The sequence below is a fragment of the Chaetodon auriga genome, chromosome 18, assembly GCF_051107435.1.
Source record: "Chaetodon auriga isolate fChaAug3 chromosome 18, fChaAug3.hap1, whole genome shotgun sequence".
NCBI lineage: Eukaryota > Metazoa > Chordata > Actinopteri > Chaetodontiformes > Chaetodontidae > Chaetodon > Chaetodon auriga.
Window position 1 is genome coordinate 8,544,766 of NC_135091.1, and position 21,433 is coordinate 8,566,198.

General features: G+C 42.1%; 1 protein-coding gene across 1 annotated transcript in view; it reads right to left on the minus strand.

Annotated features, from left to right (window-relative positions):
* Window positions 1–1,363: 1,363 nt before the first annotated feature.
* The window catches only part of fndc1 (fibronectin type III domain containing 1), a 34,500-nt gene continuing 14,430 nt past the window's right edge, over window positions 1,364–21,433 (minus strand). Inside the window, exons 8-22 of the mRNA XM_076755559.1 lie at window positions 21,183–21,290; window positions 20,597–20,785; window positions 17,999–20,503; window positions 17,690–17,805; window positions 17,238–17,349; window positions 16,717–17,061; window positions 15,820–15,891; window positions 14,630–14,785; window positions 10,896–11,120; window positions 8,524–8,632; window positions 4,936–5,015; window positions 4,601–4,630; window positions 3,946–4,107; window positions 3,681–3,803; window positions 1,364–2,101 (exon numbers count right to left, since the gene is read on the minus strand). Coding sequence (XP_076611674.1) covers window positions 1,986–2,101; window positions 3,681–3,803; window positions 3,946–4,107; window positions 4,601–4,630; window positions 4,936–5,015; window positions 8,524–8,632; window positions 10,896–11,120; window positions 14,630–14,785; window positions 15,820–15,891; window positions 16,717–17,061; window positions 17,238–17,349; window positions 17,690–17,805; window positions 17,999–20,503; window positions 20,597–20,785; window positions 21,183–21,290 — 4,448 coding nt within the window. The 3' untranslated portion in view covers window positions 1,364–1,985. The remainder of the gene's footprint in view (window positions 2,102–3,680; window positions 3,804–3,945; window positions 4,108–4,600; window positions 4,631–4,935; window positions 5,016–8,523; window positions 8,633–10,895; window positions 11,121–14,629; window positions 14,786–15,819; window positions 15,892–16,716; window positions 17,062–17,237; window positions 17,350–17,689; window positions 17,806–17,998; window positions 20,504–20,596; window positions 20,786–21,182; window positions 21,291–21,433) is intronic.

The window sequence follows — 21,433 nt, forward strand, 5'->3', positions numbered from 1 at the left end:
AGCAGGTAATTGCATTAATATTCAGTTTCACATGATCCAACTGATAATTGGTTCTACTAATGTGTACAGAAGGCCTTTCCAAATCTAACAGCAGGTGTGGGTCCTATTTCAAAAAGTGGTGGAGGAAGTATTCTGGACCTTTACTCGAGTGAAAGTACCAATATGACCATGTAAAAATACTCCACTACAAGTAAACATCCTGCATTCAAAGTCCCGCTTAAGCTGCAGAAGTATTACCAGCAAAACACACTTAAAGTATCAAAAGAACAGTGGCAGGATGTAACTTAGCAGATTTACTGAAGTACTGTATTGAAGTACACATATTTCATGCACCTTTATATTTCTACTCCAGTTCAGAGAGCAATACTGTACTTCTGACTCCACTGCATTTATTTTACAACAATGTTTGCTGGTTACATTTCAGATTTTGTCCACAAAACACGATGATTGTATAAAATATGGTAAATTGTTAGATGTTATATTTCCTAATAATACAACCATTAAACAGTAAAATGCTATTTACACATGAATGCATCAATAGTATACTGATAATCCAATAATCCAATCCATCTTTTCAAGTACTTTTACTTTTTTAAGTACAGTTCACTGATTACATACTTTTACTGAAGTAATATTCTCAGTGCTGGGCTTGTAATTGAGTATTTTTTCAGTCTGGTATTTTCCTTTTATTTAAGCAAAGGAACTGATTACTTCCTCCACCCCAGAGTACTCATCACATATTATTACCCATACAAGATTAGATTGGAATTTATTGTAAAATGCTAATTTGTGAAGTAAATGGTGACTACAATTACCAGCTAACTGTACTGGAGCAGAGAGTAAAGTATTTAAGCTTGAGTATGAAGTAGCATAACATGCCTTATTGAGGTTTACATACTTTAGATACCAAAGCATTGAAATAAATGCTTTTCTGCTCTTATGAATAAAACCTGAGTAAATGTACTTCATTACTTTGCACCACTGACATGAAGCCAAATCTAATTATAAAGTATACTCCAGCTCCAGTTTGGATATTTATGGGGCAGCATGTTAATACTCGACACACGGCTGATGCTTCTGTCCACACTGACTCGTGAACTGGTGTTTTTCTCTCCTTCAGTCTCTCCCTCACCTGCTTCTGTCTTCAATATGTTGTTTTTGACAGTTTCTTTTCCAACTGGCTCGACCGAACGCCCTCAGTTACTCAGACCTTCCATTAGGTTGATTAAGTAGATCTGGATCACGTGTGGAAGCTTTTGCTCGAAAAGAATGTGGCAGCGGGAGAATACGATATGATTCATGTTTTTGGATTGCTGTGGTTTCCATAGCACCTTTATTCAATCTCCCACAGTTCCTGAGCAAATATTTGGTCTTTTATTCTTTGTCTGTGTACATAAAAAAAACTTACACAGTAACTTTTAATGAATTCTGGTCAATACAAAAAAAAAACAAAAAACAACAGTATGATGGTTTAAGAACACAAATAAACAAACAAAAGGTAGCTGTCAGAAGCCGTTACATTATGAAATACAAATCCCATGATTGAAAATTAACAGACCTATACACACCTTAAGTGCCCATTCTTACAGTTTGCTTTGCAGCTTGTGCTTTGGTCCAATGTCACTGGTTTGACCGTGTGTGTACATTACTGATAAATAACACTGGGAGAGGACCTGTCTCTGGGATAGTTGGTGATAGTACAAGGACACTTTTCAGACAAGAGTTAAACTAAGCAAGAGCACACATGCTTCTTTTTCCCCTCATATACAGACTGCTTTATATAAAAAGTGCATGGTAATGATATACATTGAGTTGTTTACAAGTACTATATTCTCTTTCTGTGAAGCTGTAATAAATTCGTAGTGGTGTCTTTTCATTGTGGCAGGCAAAAGTCTGTTTTTAAGGGCAGGACCAGTGACGGTTAGAGCCTGCAGCAGGATGCAGAAGGGCTGCCCTCAGTAACAATGTCTCCTACAGCTCCTGTGTTACCACTTCCCAGGGATCGGTACCCCGCATTCATACCAGCCGACAAATGGATGGGCTGTACGTCGGCCAATAACTCCAAACGACACTGGCTCCTGTCTGTAGGCGCGATAAAATCCTGCAAAAAGAAAGATAATGCTGTTCATAGCCATTTACTCAAATGCACCAGGAGACTTGGTGCACCAAAGAATGAGCATGTCTGGATTTAATCATCATTTATTGCTGTTAGCCATCATTTAGTTATTTTACTCTGCCTGACTTTTTGACAATTCTACAGTCTTCATGAGGCTCTTAAATCTTAAATTATGAGGTTAAAGTGATGTTCTGTATTTTTCTTATGCAACAGGTCCCATGAAAAAACTTTATCCTACTAACAAGTCTTGCCTGCGTGGCCAAACCCTGATATCTCTTATTCCTCTGTGCCATAGACCTCCATTGTTGTCAAAAAATGATTAAAAACGATTCAATGACCCACACTGTTACTGATGATGAACACTGGGAAAATAGTTTATTTTGAGTGCACTGGCCTACTGCTGCAAATAAGCTGCTCAAATTTGTATTGATCCACAGCTAAAAATAGTCCCCAATAAATCCTCTTTTTAGTACTATTTGAATAATGTTTGCTAAAAACTGCAGCTGTTTTAGGAGATTACCGATTCGGCCAGCCTTAACTTCTATATACAAGCCAACACACAGTATTTCTACAACATCTAAAACAAGTCAATTTCCAAAAAGGAATATATTCACAAGATGTGTTACTGAGAAATCAAACCCAGAACACAAACAGTTAACAAAGGTTGGAAGTCATGAATTCAGTTTCTTACATTAAACGTCCCTGTTAAACAGATGCATCTCAACAGTTCCAATTTAGAGAACTTGGCAAATGCTTGGCCTTTGGTTGCCAGCAGTGTCAACCGCTTTTTAGCATGTACAGCAAGTAAGTGTACTTTTAATATTTGTTGCCTTAGTGATGCCTAAACATTGCCGTTACAGTCAGAAGAGGAACCACTGACATGCGTGCACACAGGCATCTGTTTTAGAGACAATGGAGAGGCAAATCACGTTGTTTGACTTTGGGGTGAAAAGTTCGGCGAACCCGTCAACATCACAAATAGATTGATTGAACCGACAAAGAACCAGATGAAACTGAATGAAAACAAAAAAGGAAAAGTCTTGGGAGACAAAGTGTCCCGGCATCTTTGAGCTGCACAGAAGATTATACTGCAAAGCGTCATCCACCTCGATAGGCGACACATCAAGATCAGCTGCTCAAGCAAGCACATCCCTCAGAATCACTCAATATTTTGATAGAATAAAATAAAGCCAGCTACTGGTAAATAATGTTGACTGCGGTGGATTACTTATCTCAAGCAAGTATTCTCATTATGTACTGATCTGACCAGAAACCAGCAATTGCAAGTAAGTCATGGCATTAATCTAAGACGTTATGTTATAATCAGGAAAACGGTCTCCAGTAAATGCAAAGCATGTGAGATTTGGGCTAAAACCCTGGTAGGACCTTCAACAAGTATTCCTTTTAAAAGTTATTCTGCATGTGTATTCAGCATAGATAAGATCAACACAGCTGGTCCACAAAGGAGCCAGAGAGAAGGATCACATGGAAAAAATGATAATAGGATCGCTCTAAATGTCACGGCCACAAATGTGCAGTGTGTGTACAATCTGTTCTTGTTTACCTTGTGCTGACGGCAGATTATTTGAGAGGTAGGCCGGGCCTGTCCTCCCGTCCCTGTAGGAGTCCACAAACTGGCAGTGGTCCTCTCCCTGGCCAAATGTGTCTCCTATACTGTAAAAGGGCTCTGTGGAGGAAAAGGTGGAAGTGGGTGTCACGATGAGGACATTTTCAACTATATAAGGTTGATTATCTCCAAAAAAATCAATATTTGCATGGAGGGACCAAGAGAAACAGATCTTGGCTGATAAAACAGTTAAAGCTGTTACCTCTAAGACCATCTCCCATGAAGATTTTGTATCGCAGAGAGTTACACAAAACCACGCCCACGAACTTCCTGTACCACGTCCGCTTGACGTACTGGCTGCCCTTACAGCTGCTGTGGGCTGAGTTATACTTGAAGGTAAAGGGAACCCAGATTGGTTCTCCACCTGGTGGGGAGGAAGGACCAGAGGAGGAGATGCATCATGTTGTTTTTGCAAAATATGCATCCTATGTTTAGACACGTCATGTACACACACAGCTTCTTTGTTTTACATGAAGGAAGTGAGCAAGACGCCTGCTAAATGGGACATTTTACAGGTGGAAGATAAACTTAAGTCTGCTCTCCTGTGATGCAACAGATGCACTGTTTCTAAATTAGCTAAAACATATCTTTAGGATTGCTGTACTGCGATTTCTTAATAATATAGACACTGTATGATGTTTCTGCAATAAGCTAATACTGGCTGATGCATCGGCTTCGCTATCTAAGTTATTCAGGGTGACGTTGCAGAAGCAATCAAAGGAGGAGTGAAAATCCATGCAGAATTATATCCGGCCGTGTTGCTCCACAGAATGATGTCTCTCTTTAAAACCCTCAGTGCGGCTTCGGCAGGACATGGCTTGTTGAATTAGAGATGTGCGCTCGGTGTATGGACTTACCAGGTGGTCTTTCAATGAGCAGAGGATCGTCTGAAAGAAAGAATGCGATCATTTCACAAGGGAGGAAAAAAGCACACAGACAGCCCTGCACAGTTTAATGTGTTCACCTGATTTTGAGCATGAAAGTGACCCATAACGCAGTGTGCATCTGTTAGTCTGCTTCTGCTGCGAAGACGGTTTCACATTAGACTATCTCGCACTGAAATAAAATTGCCGTGACATTTCCTTTAAGTGCTCGCACGCTGCAGCACAGCAGGAAATCCTGACTGAGGGCTGAGCTGCAGTCAATGGGACGTCTCAAAGTTTGCCTTTGCAGGCGTTGACAGGATACGCACCTGATTCAGTGACATAGGTGAGCGTCTCGCTGATTGGTCCCAAACCGAACACATTCTTGGCCTGCACTTTGAAGTAGTACCTGAATGAAAACAAACCACAGCATAAGGATTTAACGCGAGATAAAGTAGTTAAAGTCTCCTTCTGCCAGTTTTGTTGTGACTTGGTGAAGGTGAGGAAAATGTTAATGACCAAAGCAGATGACTGGGCATGGTTTAGTCAGGCTGATTTAAGAGTAGTCTGTTTTCTATTGGTATGAATCCAGAGTGAGTGCAGCACAATAAAATGGCTATTTGGCTCATGTTGAAGGGAGAAGGAGGGAAGCAGAGGGGAGGGCAGGGTGGTGAGGGGAAAGCGGGGCATCTAGACAAGTGGAGATTAACAGATAGGACGAGAGGATAAGAGTGAAAGACAGAAAAGGGGAGGGACGTGGAAAAATAAAGCACAGGGATACATGTATGCTGAGAGGGAATGGATAAATGGAGTCCTCCAAAGGAATTTCTCACCGAGAGCTTTACTTTATGACATCCATAAGCTTTCTCAACAAAGAGCAGAACAAAGCAGTGCAGTGAGCTCATATTGTCTACGGGTGGTGTAGGAGTTATTAAATCCTATCAGATTAAAGGCAACACCAGCCAGCGACAACCGAGAGCGTGCAAACTTTTCCACTGCCGATGGCTGATGTGTTTGCGCACGTGCTCATTCATGCAGCGCTGTGCGAGAGTGCGTGCTTTCCTTCAGCCTGCAAGGTCGCATACAGTAAGTTCATGGTCTGTCGATTCCCAGCCAAAAACTTTCACCACGTACAGCCATGAGGCCTGGATCCAATCACCACAGCCACGTGACAACAATGACCAGAATATATATCATCAGACAGAGAGGGAGAGGGAGGGAGCTGCAGAGAGATGACGTAATGAAAGAAGGAACTGGAGAAGCTAGAAAAAAAAAAAAGAAAATGTGAGCCAGAATATAAAAACAGAAAATAGATTACAAGATGCTACTTAAAGCCAAGCTAGCCATTTGAAACTTCATTCAGTGCATCGCTCTTTTTTCTTCTCTGCAGATGAAGATTCATGTGGCAACTGCACATGCCCGAATCTAGCCTGGCCATATAACATGCTCCTCAGTGCACATGATAGTTCAGCCGCAAGAGATGAACTAATCAGACATCGAGATTCCTTTTGATAAGTGCAGAGACAGGATCACCCTAGATAAATCAGATCAGATGATTATTTTGCCCATCATGTACATCCCAGAGCCCATGGTGACATCATCAAACTTCTGGTTTTGTCCAGCCAATAAAAAGAATCAATTAACTATAATTTAAGACAAAGAAAAGCAGCAAATTCTCACATTCTGACACAAGCTGGAACTATAAGACATTCTGTGTTTTCACTGCATGAAACAATGACAGGCTAAAGGTCCAAAGTTAAAAGTTTAAAATCAACCACTGAGATGAGATGCTCATGTTTTAAAGTCCCTTGTAATTCTTTCCATTTATCAGTCTTATAAGCAGGAAAACTTGTGGATCCAAGGAAATTTGTCCACATGCGATTGTACATACCTATGTGTGTGTTTCGGACTATCTTAGCTCAGTATTTCTGGCAACCAGAAGGAGCCTCCAGCATGGGAAATGCCAACAGTGACCTATAAAGCACTCCAGGATCAACTGTAACCACTGGAGATGCACTATCGTAGATACAAACTGGTTGCCAGAGAGGGAAAGCCTCTTTGAAAACTCTTGGAAAATGTACCCATGCTCACAGCTCTGCTGTTTGTGTTCAGCAGCAGGTGTTTGGTTTCCTACGGCCCGAGATGAGACGCCTATCAAAACAATAGATTCATGCTTTTATCAGGGAAGAGGATATTCCAGTTCCTGATGAACTCACACATCTGAAACTGTTTTTCCACTAGATAATGGTTAGATTACTTGCTAGAAGAATGCATAAATACATTTTTATGAGGGACCAGATGGGGAACGGCCACATCAGAACTTTTTGCACAGTATCTGGTAAATATGTACATATTATATCTCACAGAAGTACTTCATCTCAGCAGATCTATGGGGTGTTGAAATATAGAGTTTGTGTAGATTGCAGCCCATCTTAAAGGTAACGTTTATCTGCATCATTCCTGCTTAATGCACAGTGGGAAATGGAACAAGAATCAGGTTTTAGGTAAGAACACATCCCCTCCTCTCTTGCTCTGCATGCTAAGAGCTGTTTCCATGCGTTTATTTTGAAAGCCGTGACCCGTGTCTCGTAAGACAGGGCTGTGGAAACAAGCTCTACTAACTGAAGCAGAGTGGGGTGACCATGTGCGCCTGTGTCAGATAATGAACGCTGTATTTACGTTCCACTGAATTTTACAACATGTCACATCTTGGTGCAGATTCAGATGTCTTTGTTAACCTGCGTCCATTTAGCCAAATTGATTTACTTTGAGGATTTTCTGATTTAAGCCTTGTTTTTATCAAGCAGTCCGGTTGGGTTCAGTTCAGTTCATTGCAAATTAGAATTGTTATGTGCTCATTTCTACTGTCAAAAGGTTTGGATGGCACCAATAGAGGGTTGCCCCTCTGTTGAGGTACCTAGCACACTGATCCTGTTTTTAAGGTGGCCCTTGACTGCAGTCTGTTGAGTCATCTTGTCGCCTGTGCTCCTCATGTTTTTTCAGCAGGCTTTTGTCTTGCTGCCTGCAGCCTTTTCTCAAACAAAGCTTGTCTCTTTGTTGTAATAAACGACATACCAAAGAGAAAGGACTCGAAACATTCGATGTCTTCCACTGCATTCTTGCTGTTTGAAGAACAGCGTAGCTCAGTGCTTAATGTGCGTGTGTGTGTAGTTGAGCGAGAGTGAGCTGCAAAAAAGTGAATGCGAGCGGAGCCAAGGAAAAGGTTAGCAGTAAGCTGTCAGTCTGGCAGTAAATGTGCAGTAAAGGTGACAGTGTGTCAGTTAATAAATGCTGCAGCTTCTCAAGACCAAGAAAAGTCTCATCTGCTGTTTCCCAACTGCTGGAAAATGGAAGGGGGGGTCAGCCCTGAAGCCCCGGTAACAACCAATTTACATTTAAGATCACTCTCTGCAGTGGAAATGTAAAACAGATCCAGGGTTTAGGTACATGTAGGTGTGGGTTAGATACAGATTTCAGTACAGAAAGTGTTTGGTGAAAACCCGGCTTTACACAAACATTACAGTATCAGTATCCAACTCACTTTGCTCTGATCAGTGTCAGCCTGGCTGGCTATCACAGCTGGCAGCATATTCCCACATAAACATGGGATAAGACCAAGAGACACGTACATGAACTCACACACAAACATCCAGACGAGACGCATATTCTGTGCCATATGTGATGACGGGATAATGACATAAACACTCCCAGCCATGCGCCTGCATCCGAAGCCTCAACCTGCCCTTAAACATTACATGCAGGTCAGAGTGAGGCATCCTGTTTGAAGGTTCAGGTTCTTGTTTTCTATGACTCTCATGCGTGAGATGATTCTGTCAATCACTGAAAGTCTCTATGCATGTGTGTGGTAGGTATGCACATAAAATGATATAAACACACACCAGGTGGTTATGTGTTACCTCGAGTTGGGTTTGAGATTCTCCACAGGCAGGTGTGTCCCACTGGAGGCTCTAGTGGACCATCTGTTGTTGAGGACATCGTCATATGAAGCACTGTGGACCATGTAGCCTGCAGGGAACAATGCAAAACAAAGGGCTAAAGTCAGATCCACAGTAGCAGATATGTTTGTATCAATGCCATTCTCATATCTCTAAGGTAGGTATGAAGCTGCCACCACCAGGTAGTTTAAAAGAACGAGAAACGGGGGGAAACCTACAGCACCTCTACGGCTGTGCAGCTTTTTTGCTTTATCAATCTTGACTCACGACTATTTATAAAGTATCAACTTTCAGTTATTTTTGCGTAGGTGGTCTTCCATGTGCATTTAACTCTGAATACAAACAGCAGTCCTGGCATTTTCTGTAATTCGTGCTGACTGTCCTCCAACCTGTCTGTCTCGCTGTCTGTTTTCTTCTCCTTCCCAGTCACGCAGGCTAATCCTTAGAATCCGGTAAGCAACCTCAGGTCACGCGGCTCTTCATCACTCATTTTAAAACTATGGAGACCAGCTCCGACAAACTACCAACTATTTCTATTGGACTTTTGAGTTTGACTTTCTATTTTTACTGGAGCCACACCAACACAGCTGGCTGCTGACAGGAGAGAGGGGAAATACTAGCTACTTTGTTTTTTTCATCTTTTGGGTTTTTATGCCTTCTCCATTCTACATTGTTAAACCGATGGGTCGACTGAATTAGACTCTTGCCTCTTGCATCTGCCTCTGTACTCTTTTCCTACTCGAGGCATAAATGCATTAAATGTTTCCCAAGGAGTCGGGCCTTTGAGCCAAACACTCATAATACTCAATGAATAATGTGTATGTTTTGCCCAAAAGCTTTAAGCAAAAGGTCCTCAATGAATCACAGTGAATGGAAACAGGAGTTGGGTTCAGGTAAAAACTCCTACCAATGTCCTTCATCTGTCGAGTCCCCTTGCCTACAGCTGTTTCCATCCACTTGTTTGGAAAGCCGTGACCCATAACTCGTAAGACATGGTTGTGCAAACACGCCCTAATAACTAAAACAGCGCCCTGTGATAGTATCTACATGTGTGAACTGTGCCTGCATGTGTGCGTGGATCAACTGTCTGCTGTATTTACAGCACATGTCTTTGCAAGACCACAGTTTATAAGGGAATTCACCTAAAAAGTTAGTGTTCGCAGACTTTTGGCTGATTTATCTTTGATATCAAACATAACAGCATGGAAACACCACACCAGCGCCACAACACTTAAAATGCATTAGTTGCTGGAATGCAATGTGGTATGTAAGATAAAACTCACAGAGAAGGTATTTGAAATGCGAGAAAATTGTGATTACATGCAAAAATGTCCTGGCAAATTAAGAAAAAAAATTCACTAAAGTAATACAGACAACATAGTGTGTGAGCAGAGGAAACACCGAGGAGCACAGGTGGAAAAAAAAAGGGAAGAAAACACCAGTAACAGTACAGACCATCTATCTGTTTTACACATCAGAGGATGGACCAACCCACAGCATGACCGAGAGCTTGTGCTTTCCTGCCAAAGACAACACACTCCCTCACTAGCTGGCCAGACTGCTACCTCTGATAGTCCACCATGTCTCATGCGCGAGGCTGTTATCTTCAGGCTCTTCTCTGTCCCTGTTTTTTTCCATGTGTCACTTTCATGGGTCATAGGAATTTTGGATTTCGCTGACAAACTCGGTCAGAGCTCAGGGGCCCTATTCTATGTGATGAATACAGCCTGTTTTTTCATGATTTATTCACAATAAACTGTGGGAGCAAGTTCTTAAAACTTGAGTCACAAGGCATGCTGGTAAGATATTAAAGGCATATCCTAAACCACAACAGATGAAAGGTTGATGAAACTGTGTCACAATATATCTTTAGTGTAGTTTCAGACTGCAGAGTGAAATGTAGGGGTTACTGCAACAAAGTCACAGAGAGAGTGTTGAAATAACAGATGAGACTAAACAACAGCCAGCAACATCAGCCCCAGCTGGTTATCTGCTATGTGGCCTTTGAAATTTAAGTATTATCACAAACTGTTTTAGTGCCCTCTCACAAAGATATTGCACCAATCAAATACCAGCACAGATGTTAAGCACATCTCCATCCACCTGCTTTTATGCACATTTTCCATTTGCACACACACAAAAAAACCAGAGGTGGAAACTGTTGAAAAAAAGTTGAAATATAGCATGTTTGGCTGTGGAAAAGTTGAGTTATTGATAAGAACAAAATGCGACAGTGCAATGGGAACAGACTTGGTGAATAAATCATGATTTGCATGAACCACTGACCACTACTAATCTCTTAGCGAAAAAACTTTTGGAGAAGCATTTCTTACCTGACACCATGTCATCCTTCAGTGGGCGGGCCCAGTCCAGGATGATAAATGAGTGGCAGCCCTCCATGGCGACGATGGTGAAGTTATGTGGCTTGTTTCTGGGAGGCTGTCTCTGGCTTTCCTTCTCCATCAGGTCTTCTAGGACGTCGACCTGAAGATACTCCAAAGCCTCCGTCAGGGAGCAAGGAGCAGCCGGGTCCTTTCGGATGTAGTTCACATAGGGAGCTGAAGGCAGGAAAAAGTGATGGAAAAGAATCAGATTATTCATCATTTCCTCTTGTAGGCAGTTTAGAATGAATTCAAATATTTATCTTGTTTTATTTCTGATAAGTCATTGAGTTTAACAGGACAATCTTCAGTCATTTTTAACTCATTTGAGGTTTGTTGGTCGTCATTTAAAGGGGGAATCTGAAGTTAGCTTGGTTGCTCATGTGACAGTTCCCTATCTTTCCTTTGTCTCTTCTTCTCCACCTCCGTCTTTTTTGTTGGTTTTCAATTACTCTGGAAATTCCAGCTGGACCTACAGCTGTGAATACTTCAGATATCCCACAATTCCTATTCTGACTGGGATTTGGAGGGAACCGCTGGAGTCTGGAGTCGCTCCCACCACCCCAGATGACTGGCCCTCTGCGCAGGCCAAGAGCCTTACACGTGTCAGTATCGACACATCAACACAGTGTGCGAGGCTGTGTGGGTTTAGGCTGTTACAAGCTCCTACTGTATGCGTATACACAGTCATATGGCTTATGTATCATGCATTCATACAATGAAATCCTTGATCTGTCGTCAAGGTGAGCAGATTTACAGTATGTGTCCGTGTATACACATGGTGCTTGTAAGACACAGCATCCACATGTGCAGGATCTGTACAGGCTCATGCACACGGAAGATCCAGATGTTTTGCTCTACTCATGTTCTTTTCTACACAGAGAAACGTTGTCTTCTTCTGCTTGTTGAAAAACTGAATCCAAAAACACTCGCAAACTGGCATGTGCAAGCCTGACAGGGATCAAATGTCACTGGCAAACAGCATCAGGACAGTCCACATAATGTCAGCTCTAATATCTGTCTAGTACAGCATGAATTGGCATTCTAAAAGTCAAGAACATCCTGGTTCTCATTTTCTAGTCCAATGTGGCAAACACCATCCATCTGGGTCTTACAGTAAAGCAGATTCACACAACTGCTAAGAATTATTAGTTAATACTATTAGTCCCATGTCTGCCTTGGGCAGATTCATTCAAACAAAACCATGCCTGGACAGATAAAGAGACAAAGGGGAAGTCTCTGTCAGACAGTTCATGCAAAGCATGTCAGTAAACTGGCAGGCCTCTGAAGTGGACCTAAAATATGTTAAACTAAAAAATAGCAAAGAGGATGTCTCTGCATCGAGCCAGCATAGCCCTCTCTGTTGTGCTGATGTCAGCAACCTTAACTTTTATGATTTCCACTGCTTTTCTCCTCTTGCCTGTTTTTTATCTCAGGGAGAGTAATAGCTTTCAGATGGCTCTACGAGAGGTGTGCGATCACAAGATAGTCATTGTTTACCAAGATAGATGGTGTCCAGAGTAAGTCAAGTTCCGCTGTTGCTTCTGGAGCAGATGACACTGATAGTTCTGACAGTGCACTGATAAAGACACAGCCATAAATCCTGCCTTTGAAAAGGTTTCTTACAAAGTTGATATAAATAACAGTGACACGTTGCATTTAAGCTGTCAATAAATGATCGTGAAGCCATTCCTCAAGGTTTTATCCACATCATTAGACTAACAGCAGGCACACGTTGAACCTATAATGTCACTCTGGGCTCATTCACATCCACAATGATAGCCTTGAATCTGATTGGCCAGAATCTGTCCATTGTTTTACAACACTCCACCAATTTTACATGTCAAAGTAAATTTTCTGGAGCTCTGGAAAGAGCCTTGTCAAGAATTACTCAAGTGTCATGCTGTTGTGTATCTTGGCTTGAGTTGCATCATGGGAAGTGTAGTGTTTCTTGGAACTTGACCCATCTAAGGAATAAAATCTCACCATTTCAGCTTCTACTTCACCGCTTTTGAGTATTGTTTATATAATGTGTCTCTTGAAAGACCCTCAACTTTATGAAAGAGCAATATTAAATCACTGCGGTGTTAATACACACTGATTGAACTGGTCATTTCAGCTATTACCAGGCTATGGTTTCTATCTTATCAAAACAGTAAAAGTAAGGTTTATTCCTAGTTTTGCAAAGACAGCCTTAAAAGAAAATAAAAACATTTTTACATCTTGGTTTTGGGTAATTGACCATGGTATAAGTGGAATAATCTGCTGTGACTTGTGTGGTTATGAAAGATAACTCAGCACAGTAGTATGTGGAGGTTCTTTGCCTCCATGCTGTGGGTTATATTTTGATAACCATGAGTTATAAGAACCTCCAGAAGTATACAGTAAATACTTACCATTACTCCTCTGTATAGTAAATGCTGCTATTATTTCAGCCTATCGTTACCATATCTTCACAACAGCCAGTAAACAAAGCAATATTAACAGGACCTCCGACACTGTGTAGTTTTAAGAAAAGCTGGATTCAAGTTGGTGCTGTATTTATTTCTGTCAAGAGAATATTGTGGTGTGTTTGTGCAACCAGATGAGGTGAGAGGGTATGAGAGGCCAAAGTAAGCACATAGGAACAGTAAAAAGAAAGCAGGGGGCCGAGGATTACTGGGATCAAGTCTGGAGACCCTGAACAGTGTGTCCTCAGTGAACTTTGTTATTATGACCCAATTATGGTTGGATGGAACCAATTTGAACCAATTACAAGACATGCACTTATTCTCTTTTCTCCACACAGTGATAAGTCATATATTCATATATATGGATTTCACAAATCAGCAGTTGAGTGCTTTGCTGTTCTGCATTTAAACATTTTGCATGAGACCCTGCAATGGCACATGTATTATAATACAGTAAAAGTGTTTGTAGATTTCCCCCCTTTTTTTGGCAGGTTACTCTCGAGTCTGAAAGGGTCATATATTTATGAGGTATTGCTGAGAAAGCCAAGATAAATGTCCAAATGTATAACCCCTCCACGACGCAAAACAGAGCTCCCATCAGCCAGTCATTATTTACAGCACAGAGCAACCTTCACTGCACATGTGCACACACACTCACGATAAGGGACACGAAAACATGTAATACTCAGATGGTAAATCATGCTGTTTGGCTTTCTTAGCAAGAGATGTATTTATTATGCATGTCAGGTAAAGATAATATGCGTCTTTCTGTGGCATGTGCAATAAACTAAACTAACAGAAACCAATAAAAATGTAAATCTACTGCTTCTTGGGATAAGTATTAGGTCATTAGGCTTTTGTACATGTATAAAATTTTACATCTGAGAGGTTACGTGATCCATCATGCATAATGGGAATGGATGTAAAATATGAGTTTAGAGCTACACATCAAACTCAAAGCTTAACTCTAGAAGAGACACCAACAGTAAAGTATAGGGGTTAAGGGGTTAGGGGTTAAAGTTGTTTTTAAAAGGGGCCTATCATGCATGAAGGAAACGTGATATTAAACCTGAAATCTAAGTTTAGAGCTACACAGCAAACTCAAGGCTAGACTCTGGAAGAGATTACATAAAGTTATACACCAAACAGAGGAAGAGAGGAGGGTATCTGTGCAAGAGTAAACATAGTACATGAGCATACACGTCTTTATAGATGCACACTTCAGTCTGTGAGTACCTGTGAATCTCTTCTTCCCACTGAGGTCAAACTCGGATGAAGGGCCTTTGTTGAGAGGTTTGGTGTCTGGCATCAGCATCACGATCTCGGTGGTGGTGGTGGTGGTTGTTGTAGTGGTGGTTGTGGGTTGCTGGGTGGTCTGGACAATAAGCTCATCTGGGAAAAACATGTGTCAGTGAGCTTTTGATTTAAATAGATTGAAATAATTTACATCCTAACTCAATAACAAGCTGCTGTGTTTCATTAATCTTTTAATTAATTCCTTAATTGGCACCATGATCCGTGTAATAAGATTGTCAAACTGATTTAATCAACTGTAGGCAGATGTGTGAGCTCACTTTAAACTAACCCCTTTTCCCTGAACACTCAAAGCAGCATTCTTATGTAATGTTTTGCTACCCATATTTTCCATGTGTGGGGGGCTTTAAGGAAAATTGCTATTTCACAAGTCTCCAAGGCGGACAAATGTGAAGGGATTCAGTGGGTGAAATTCAATTAGCTCTCTCCTCTTTCATCACCTTTTTTTTCCTGTGCAGAATCAGTGGACCTTGGCATTACATAATGGTCCACACACATGCAAGCAGCTTTGAGCCATGGCAGGGAAATGCTAAGAAAATACTGTAATGCTCAATGTGTCTTTTTTCGCAAAACCCAAAGAAGAAAGAAAATATCAAATGCTGCTCACATGCAACAGATTCCTTGAGATATCCAAACACCTGTAGTGAAATTACATAGTGCAAAGGCTCACACCAACCAAACACAGTTTTCCATTCAGCTAGTGTTTGGCTGAAGCCGAGATTTGTCTATTATATTACAAAGCAACGATAAGAACAGAAAATACACGGCATTAAATCATAAGCCAGGGCATTCTCTTCAGCTTAGTAATGCAGTTCACATGCACTATGGGTCCAGTTTTTGGAATAAAAGTGATTGGAAACAGCCCATAATGGAAAATATCCAAACACACAGCAATGAACCACAACCAAGACAAACAAACTTAAAAAAAAGAGAAACAGAGTGAAGACCACAGGCAAGGCAACGACAGGAAGAGCGAGCAAACAGATCCACCAATAGATAAACAATAAACAAACAGTGCACTACGCAGTCAACAAACAGTGAGAATATAGTGCAGTTGAGTCCATCCCAGCCCTGTGGCAGTAGGTTGGTCCGAAGCCAAACTCAGCCAATACCTTTCTTAAGAGCTAAAGCATCAGCCATGGTCACTGTAACCATGTGGTCCATTTCCATTCCTGAGGATTCCTCTGTCAGAGAAGTAGAACAAGCTGTAGCATCAATCTCACATCACCATGGTCACATTTATGAGCTGGCATACACACATAGACATGAATACCCATGCATCCATATGGACAAACCTACTTGAAAACGTACATAGAAGCACTAATATATATTGAGACACCCTTTGTAACCCTGAGCAGATATCAGGCAGTTCTGTGTTTTCATAGTCAGATTTGCTTTTGTGTGTACTTTCATAAAATAAATATCACTTAAATTACATTGGAAATCTACAAATCTGATCTTATTTTCAAATGCCCCACCATTTGTGCTGTAACAACCATAATTACCATGCTTTGTGTGTTCATGTGTGTGTGTTAATATGTGTCATTGTGTGATAAAGCCAATGGCAGTATGCAACCGACAGCTCGTAGTGCACTTAAACCAGCACTACTCTGACCACAGCCAGGCCCCAGATGTGGAAACTCACATGTGGTTCCTGTGGTCTCACATAGACACACACATCTACACACACACATACTGACCAGATCATACAGTTAAGACACACACAGTTATAGAGTTATAGGACTCTGTGGGCACAGGCAGGAAACACTCATGGCCTTGGCGGATATGACAAACAATACAACTGAGAGATTTAGTGCATTCATGCATGTTTATGTTCACTATTCTGGCTCTAAAATGCTTTATTGAACTTGACTTTATGAAGCAGTACTACAAGTTGGGGTGCTGCAGTGTTCTGTTTCATTCCTGTAACAACAATCTGTTCTTAGATCAAGCTTTTAAAATGCTGTCTGCAGCATTTTATGATGACTGAATCTTTCTCAAAGACTCACCTTCTGGATAGCAGTCCAATATTCCTTCTGGGTCCAGTACTGGATACCCGTATTCATCTGTTTTGGAGAAGGTCCCAGGTGGACAGGTTGGGTAGGGCTGTGCAGTGGTGGACTCCTCTATGAACCAGTCAGTCGTAGTGGGTTCGGGTGTGGTGGTAGGAGCCATGGTGGTGGTGGTGGTGGTGGTGGTGGTGGTGGTCCTGAGGTGAGGAAGGTCCAAGCCAAGCACAGGTTTCCCTCCAACCATGAGGACTTTGTCTTTGGGGTTGACCACAGGCTGGCTATCTCGACCATGGCCAAACAGAGCCATACCATCCTGGTTTACCAGGGGACTGCCCATGAGGTCTAGTGGTCAGTGGAGTGGTGGGGCAAGGAGGAGGGGAAACAAAACATTCATGACTTCATGATTGTTCTGAACAATAAGCTAATACTGAGAAAGATTATAGTACTTTTTTCATACACATGTTCAAGCCGTATACTGTGTGTTTAAATGTCATGTAATATTGACAGAAGCGTATCACCAAAAATCGTGCGTCCATCCTCTCCAAGCACCACTCTCTTGGGTTTGCCCTGGGAGTCCTGAAGAACTTGCCCATCCTGGTTCATAAGAACCCCCTGCTCCAAGTCTACCACCTGAAAACACAAATGATTTTCCAAATCTATACAGCAATATGTATACATGACATATGAACTATTGCCTCATCCTGACTCAAGACTTAGTGAAGTCATACTCTATACATACACTATATATTGTTTCTTGTAAATATAGGGTTAGGGTTAACAAATCTTTTGTTGGGGGCAGCCCTACATTACAGCACAGTCTACAGTATTTCATGCTACAGCATGCCAGTAATAAAAGAAAGTATTTAAATATCTTATCTATCTCAAGGTACTATATATTACTTCATAATACACATTTGTCTTCAGAATTTAATACTATATTTCAATTATGGTCACTATCACTTATAATTACCCATTTGGTTCCATCAGGTCCAGTGATAAACCTTTGACCAACGGCTTTGCTGGTTCCACGAGAGAAAGGGGACTCTTTGTCATTTGTTGCCGTCAGGTTGGGTCGTCCATTTTTACCTAAGCAATTATACAATTAAAGCAAAGTCATTTTGTTACGGAATGTTTCACTGATTAGTTTCATACATCTAGACATTGTCTATCAATTAGCATTTTCCTCAAGGAAATCACTGCATCTTTTGATTAGTAAGTAATACAGTAGCTGGTTTTGGCAGCTACTTTAAATTACATGCACCTTAGCAATGGACTTTACCATTTCCATTGGCAGGCTTCAGTTGTCCTCCATTGGTTGGTTTCCCTCGTACGATGGGATAACGAGGCCTGCTCCCCTGGCCTCTAAAACTGTCTCTAGATGCGGATGAAGATGCTGATGATGATGATGATGTGGACTGTGAGTTGCCCCCAGACAATCCCCCTGTCTTTGTCACAGTTGTGCCACCACCAACATCACGATCTGAGGTCAAAACTGGCACATTTGAGGAAGAAGAGGAATCAGTTGCTGATGAGGAAGAATCAGATGTTGAAGAACCCAGCCTTGAGTTCTGTACTGGCTGTGGTCTGATGGGGAGTCTCGATCCACCAAACTGCCTGTTACCCAGCAGAGGAGAGCGTATCCTCCCATTCAAACCTACACCAGGACGACGATGAGTTGGAATGACTCCAGACGGTGAGCCAGGTCTTGTGCGAGAGGAAGTATCCACACTCTGATTTTCCTCTACTTTTCTGTGATGATCAGCTGAAGTTAAAACAGGATTATTTTGGCCTGCTGTGGAGGCTGTGACTTTATCATTTTTTCCACTGATTTCTGTACTCCTCTCATCAAGATAATCCTTATTATGATCATTATTGTCATTAGTGGTTCCGCTTTGGATGGGCTCACTTGAGTGTCCGTGTCCACTTGAGGAATGATGGGAATCAGAGTTTGAAGAAGTGGCTGCTGAAGAGGAAGATGATGAAGAGGATGAGGTAGTTGGGTTTCTAGGGTAACTAGATGCTGTATTTTGATTGGTCAAAGAAGGCTTAATTGTACCCACCCCGACCCCATTCTTTAGTGAGTTCTGAGTGGAAGGATTCCTGAGGTCTTCACTAGTCTCCTGTATCCTGGACACTCCTGCAGCACCTGTGGCCCCTGAAACCCTCGTGGGTGTCCCCCTCAAGACAGGTGTGCTAGCCCCCATAGAGGATGAAGTCCGGGTCAATGGGCTCCTACCATCCTGCCTGGAAGATGATGTCCTTGTCCCTGAGCCAAACCTACCTGGGTAACGACTCGCTAGCCAAGGAAATCTTTCAGCAAATGAGGGACTAATTCTGGTACGAGGAATCACAGGTTTTACATTAATGTTCTCCTGCCGTCCCTCTTCCTCCCCTCCCTCTTCTGTTGGTTGTGGTTTAGAGCTTGAAGTAGGCTCTTCAACTCTGGTTACTTCTCCATCTGTGTTTTTGTAAACATTGTCAGAATTTCCTTCTCTGATTGTTGTGTCTTGCTCAGGTGATGTGTGTGAACTCTGTGTATTGTGTGACGTTGCAGATCTACTCTGTGAGGTGGATGGATTGGTGCCTGAGTTCTGCGAAGTTGTAGAGCCTTGAGACCCAGACTCTGATGTGGACTGCAATTTGTCAAGATTATGTGGATCTGATGTTGCATGACTTTGGGTTCCACCTTGTGAAGGGGACCTGGATGTTGCTGTATTGGAAGTATGTGGTGTTTTGTGGTTTTGAATCCTGTCTGGTAAAGTGGACTGTGATGTCACTGAATTACGTGTGTTTGATGTTGCTTGGTTTGGAGTTCTACTTGGTAAATTTGACTGTGAGGTGATGGCAGGTTTGTAACCATTTAGAATTCGAGTTGAATTGCCTCTAAACATAATTCCTGGATATCTTCGACTGTAACCATATCTAGAACCAAACCCATTGGTGCGTCCTGCTGAAGCCGAACCTCTACCTACAGATGTAGCCTCTGTTTGCTGTGAATTGGTCTCTTTTACAACAGTAGTGGAGGGTTTTGCATGTGTTATGCTGGGCTTGTCATATGTGATTTTGCTGTCTGGGTATGCGGGAGCTACAGAATCCTTTCTACTGGCTGCTGACTCTTGAATATGTGAGGAGGATAATGAGGTTGTAGAAGGTGAGGATGATGAGGAGGAATCAGAAGAAGAGGATGTGGCAGAAGATGAGGAGGATGAAGCAGAAGATGAAGAGGTGGATGATGATCCTGGTTTTTGATGGACCCTGATCTTAATGGGCCTTCTGGCTGGTGGATTGGGACGAGTTGATGGTTTAGTTGGGGAGGGTGTCAGAACTTTGAGGCTGGGGGTCTCAGTAGTCAGGGGCTCTTCATCATATCCCACTTCATCCTCAGATTCAGGGGAAACATTGTTGTCTGGTTCTTTCGGCTCCAGTTCAACCTCCATGGTTGTTGTTTCTTCCACTGGAGGTGACGGTGTAGGTATTTTCTCTTCTTCATCTTCCTCATCTTCTCTATCTTGAGCTCTTCCTCTGGACAACCCTCTGTTCACTGTGTTTCTGACTGAGCCCCTTACAGACGAGAAGATGCTGTGATAGGAGCGTGTCTGGGAAAGTGGGCGTACACGCCTGCTGACAGGTGCGGAAGGACGTGGCTGGGGTGGAGTGGGTGGTTCATCTGGCATCTCTGTCGACTGGAGGTCAGATTCATCGTGCTCGATGTTCTGTTTGGAAGGAGAATGGCTAGTCCTGTGGCTGTCTTTGGTTTTTGAGAGCGATGAGGCAGCACTGCTGGCTGGCAGTAGACAAAAATTGCCATGAGTTTAGGATTAATCAAAGTTTTAAGCATTCATGCACACACGTACTGTATACAGTCAATTTTGCTTACATCCTGGCATGACAACACTGAAGACTTTGCTCTGTGGCCCCTGTCCCCTCCTGTTGGTGGCTCTAATCTTGAAGATGTACCGTTCCCCTGGTGTGAGGCCATCTACGGTGGCTGTGGTGGTGCTGCCACGGTGCGTCACACTTTTCATTCCAAATGGCTTCATAGCAGGAGCATAAGACAGGATGTACTCTGTATGGAGGTAGAGGAAGAACTGTTGTGAAGAGAGTTTGTTAGGCCATTCAACAGAAAATCTCCTAACAAATAGCCTTTGAAAATCTGAATTCAGAAGTGCATGCAAAGCTTGCTAACATGAGCACTGATTGCCATTAGCCTTTTTTGTTTGTTTGTGGTGTGATTCTAGCACATACTGACACCCTCTCTATATATTTCCCTGATGTATTTTCAGTGCCTGTCCACACAGATTTTCTGTGCTATTGTGGCAGAAAAATAAATAAATCCTCTTTTTTGGTACTTCCAATTTTGACAAAATAAGCCTACAAGTCAAACCCTAAGTATATACATACTAATTTTCTTCACAAGATTGTATTAATTTTCAGTTTTGCTTTAATGCTCCGGACGACCGAACCTCGTATCCTGCCATTAGGTTCTTCGGGTGGATCCCAAGTTGCTATGACAGCAGTTCCTTTCCCTCGTAATGGCTTGACCTCAAAGTTCTCTGGTGGCCCAGATGGTGCTAGCAAGTGAGAAGAACACAAGTCAGTGGAAAGACAGTAATGAAAGGAGGAGCAGCAGGACAAAAACCAGAAGCAGCAATGACGGAACAGGGTGAGGAAATTGCTACTTAAAGCGTGTAAAAACAGTTTGTGCCAGGAGGTT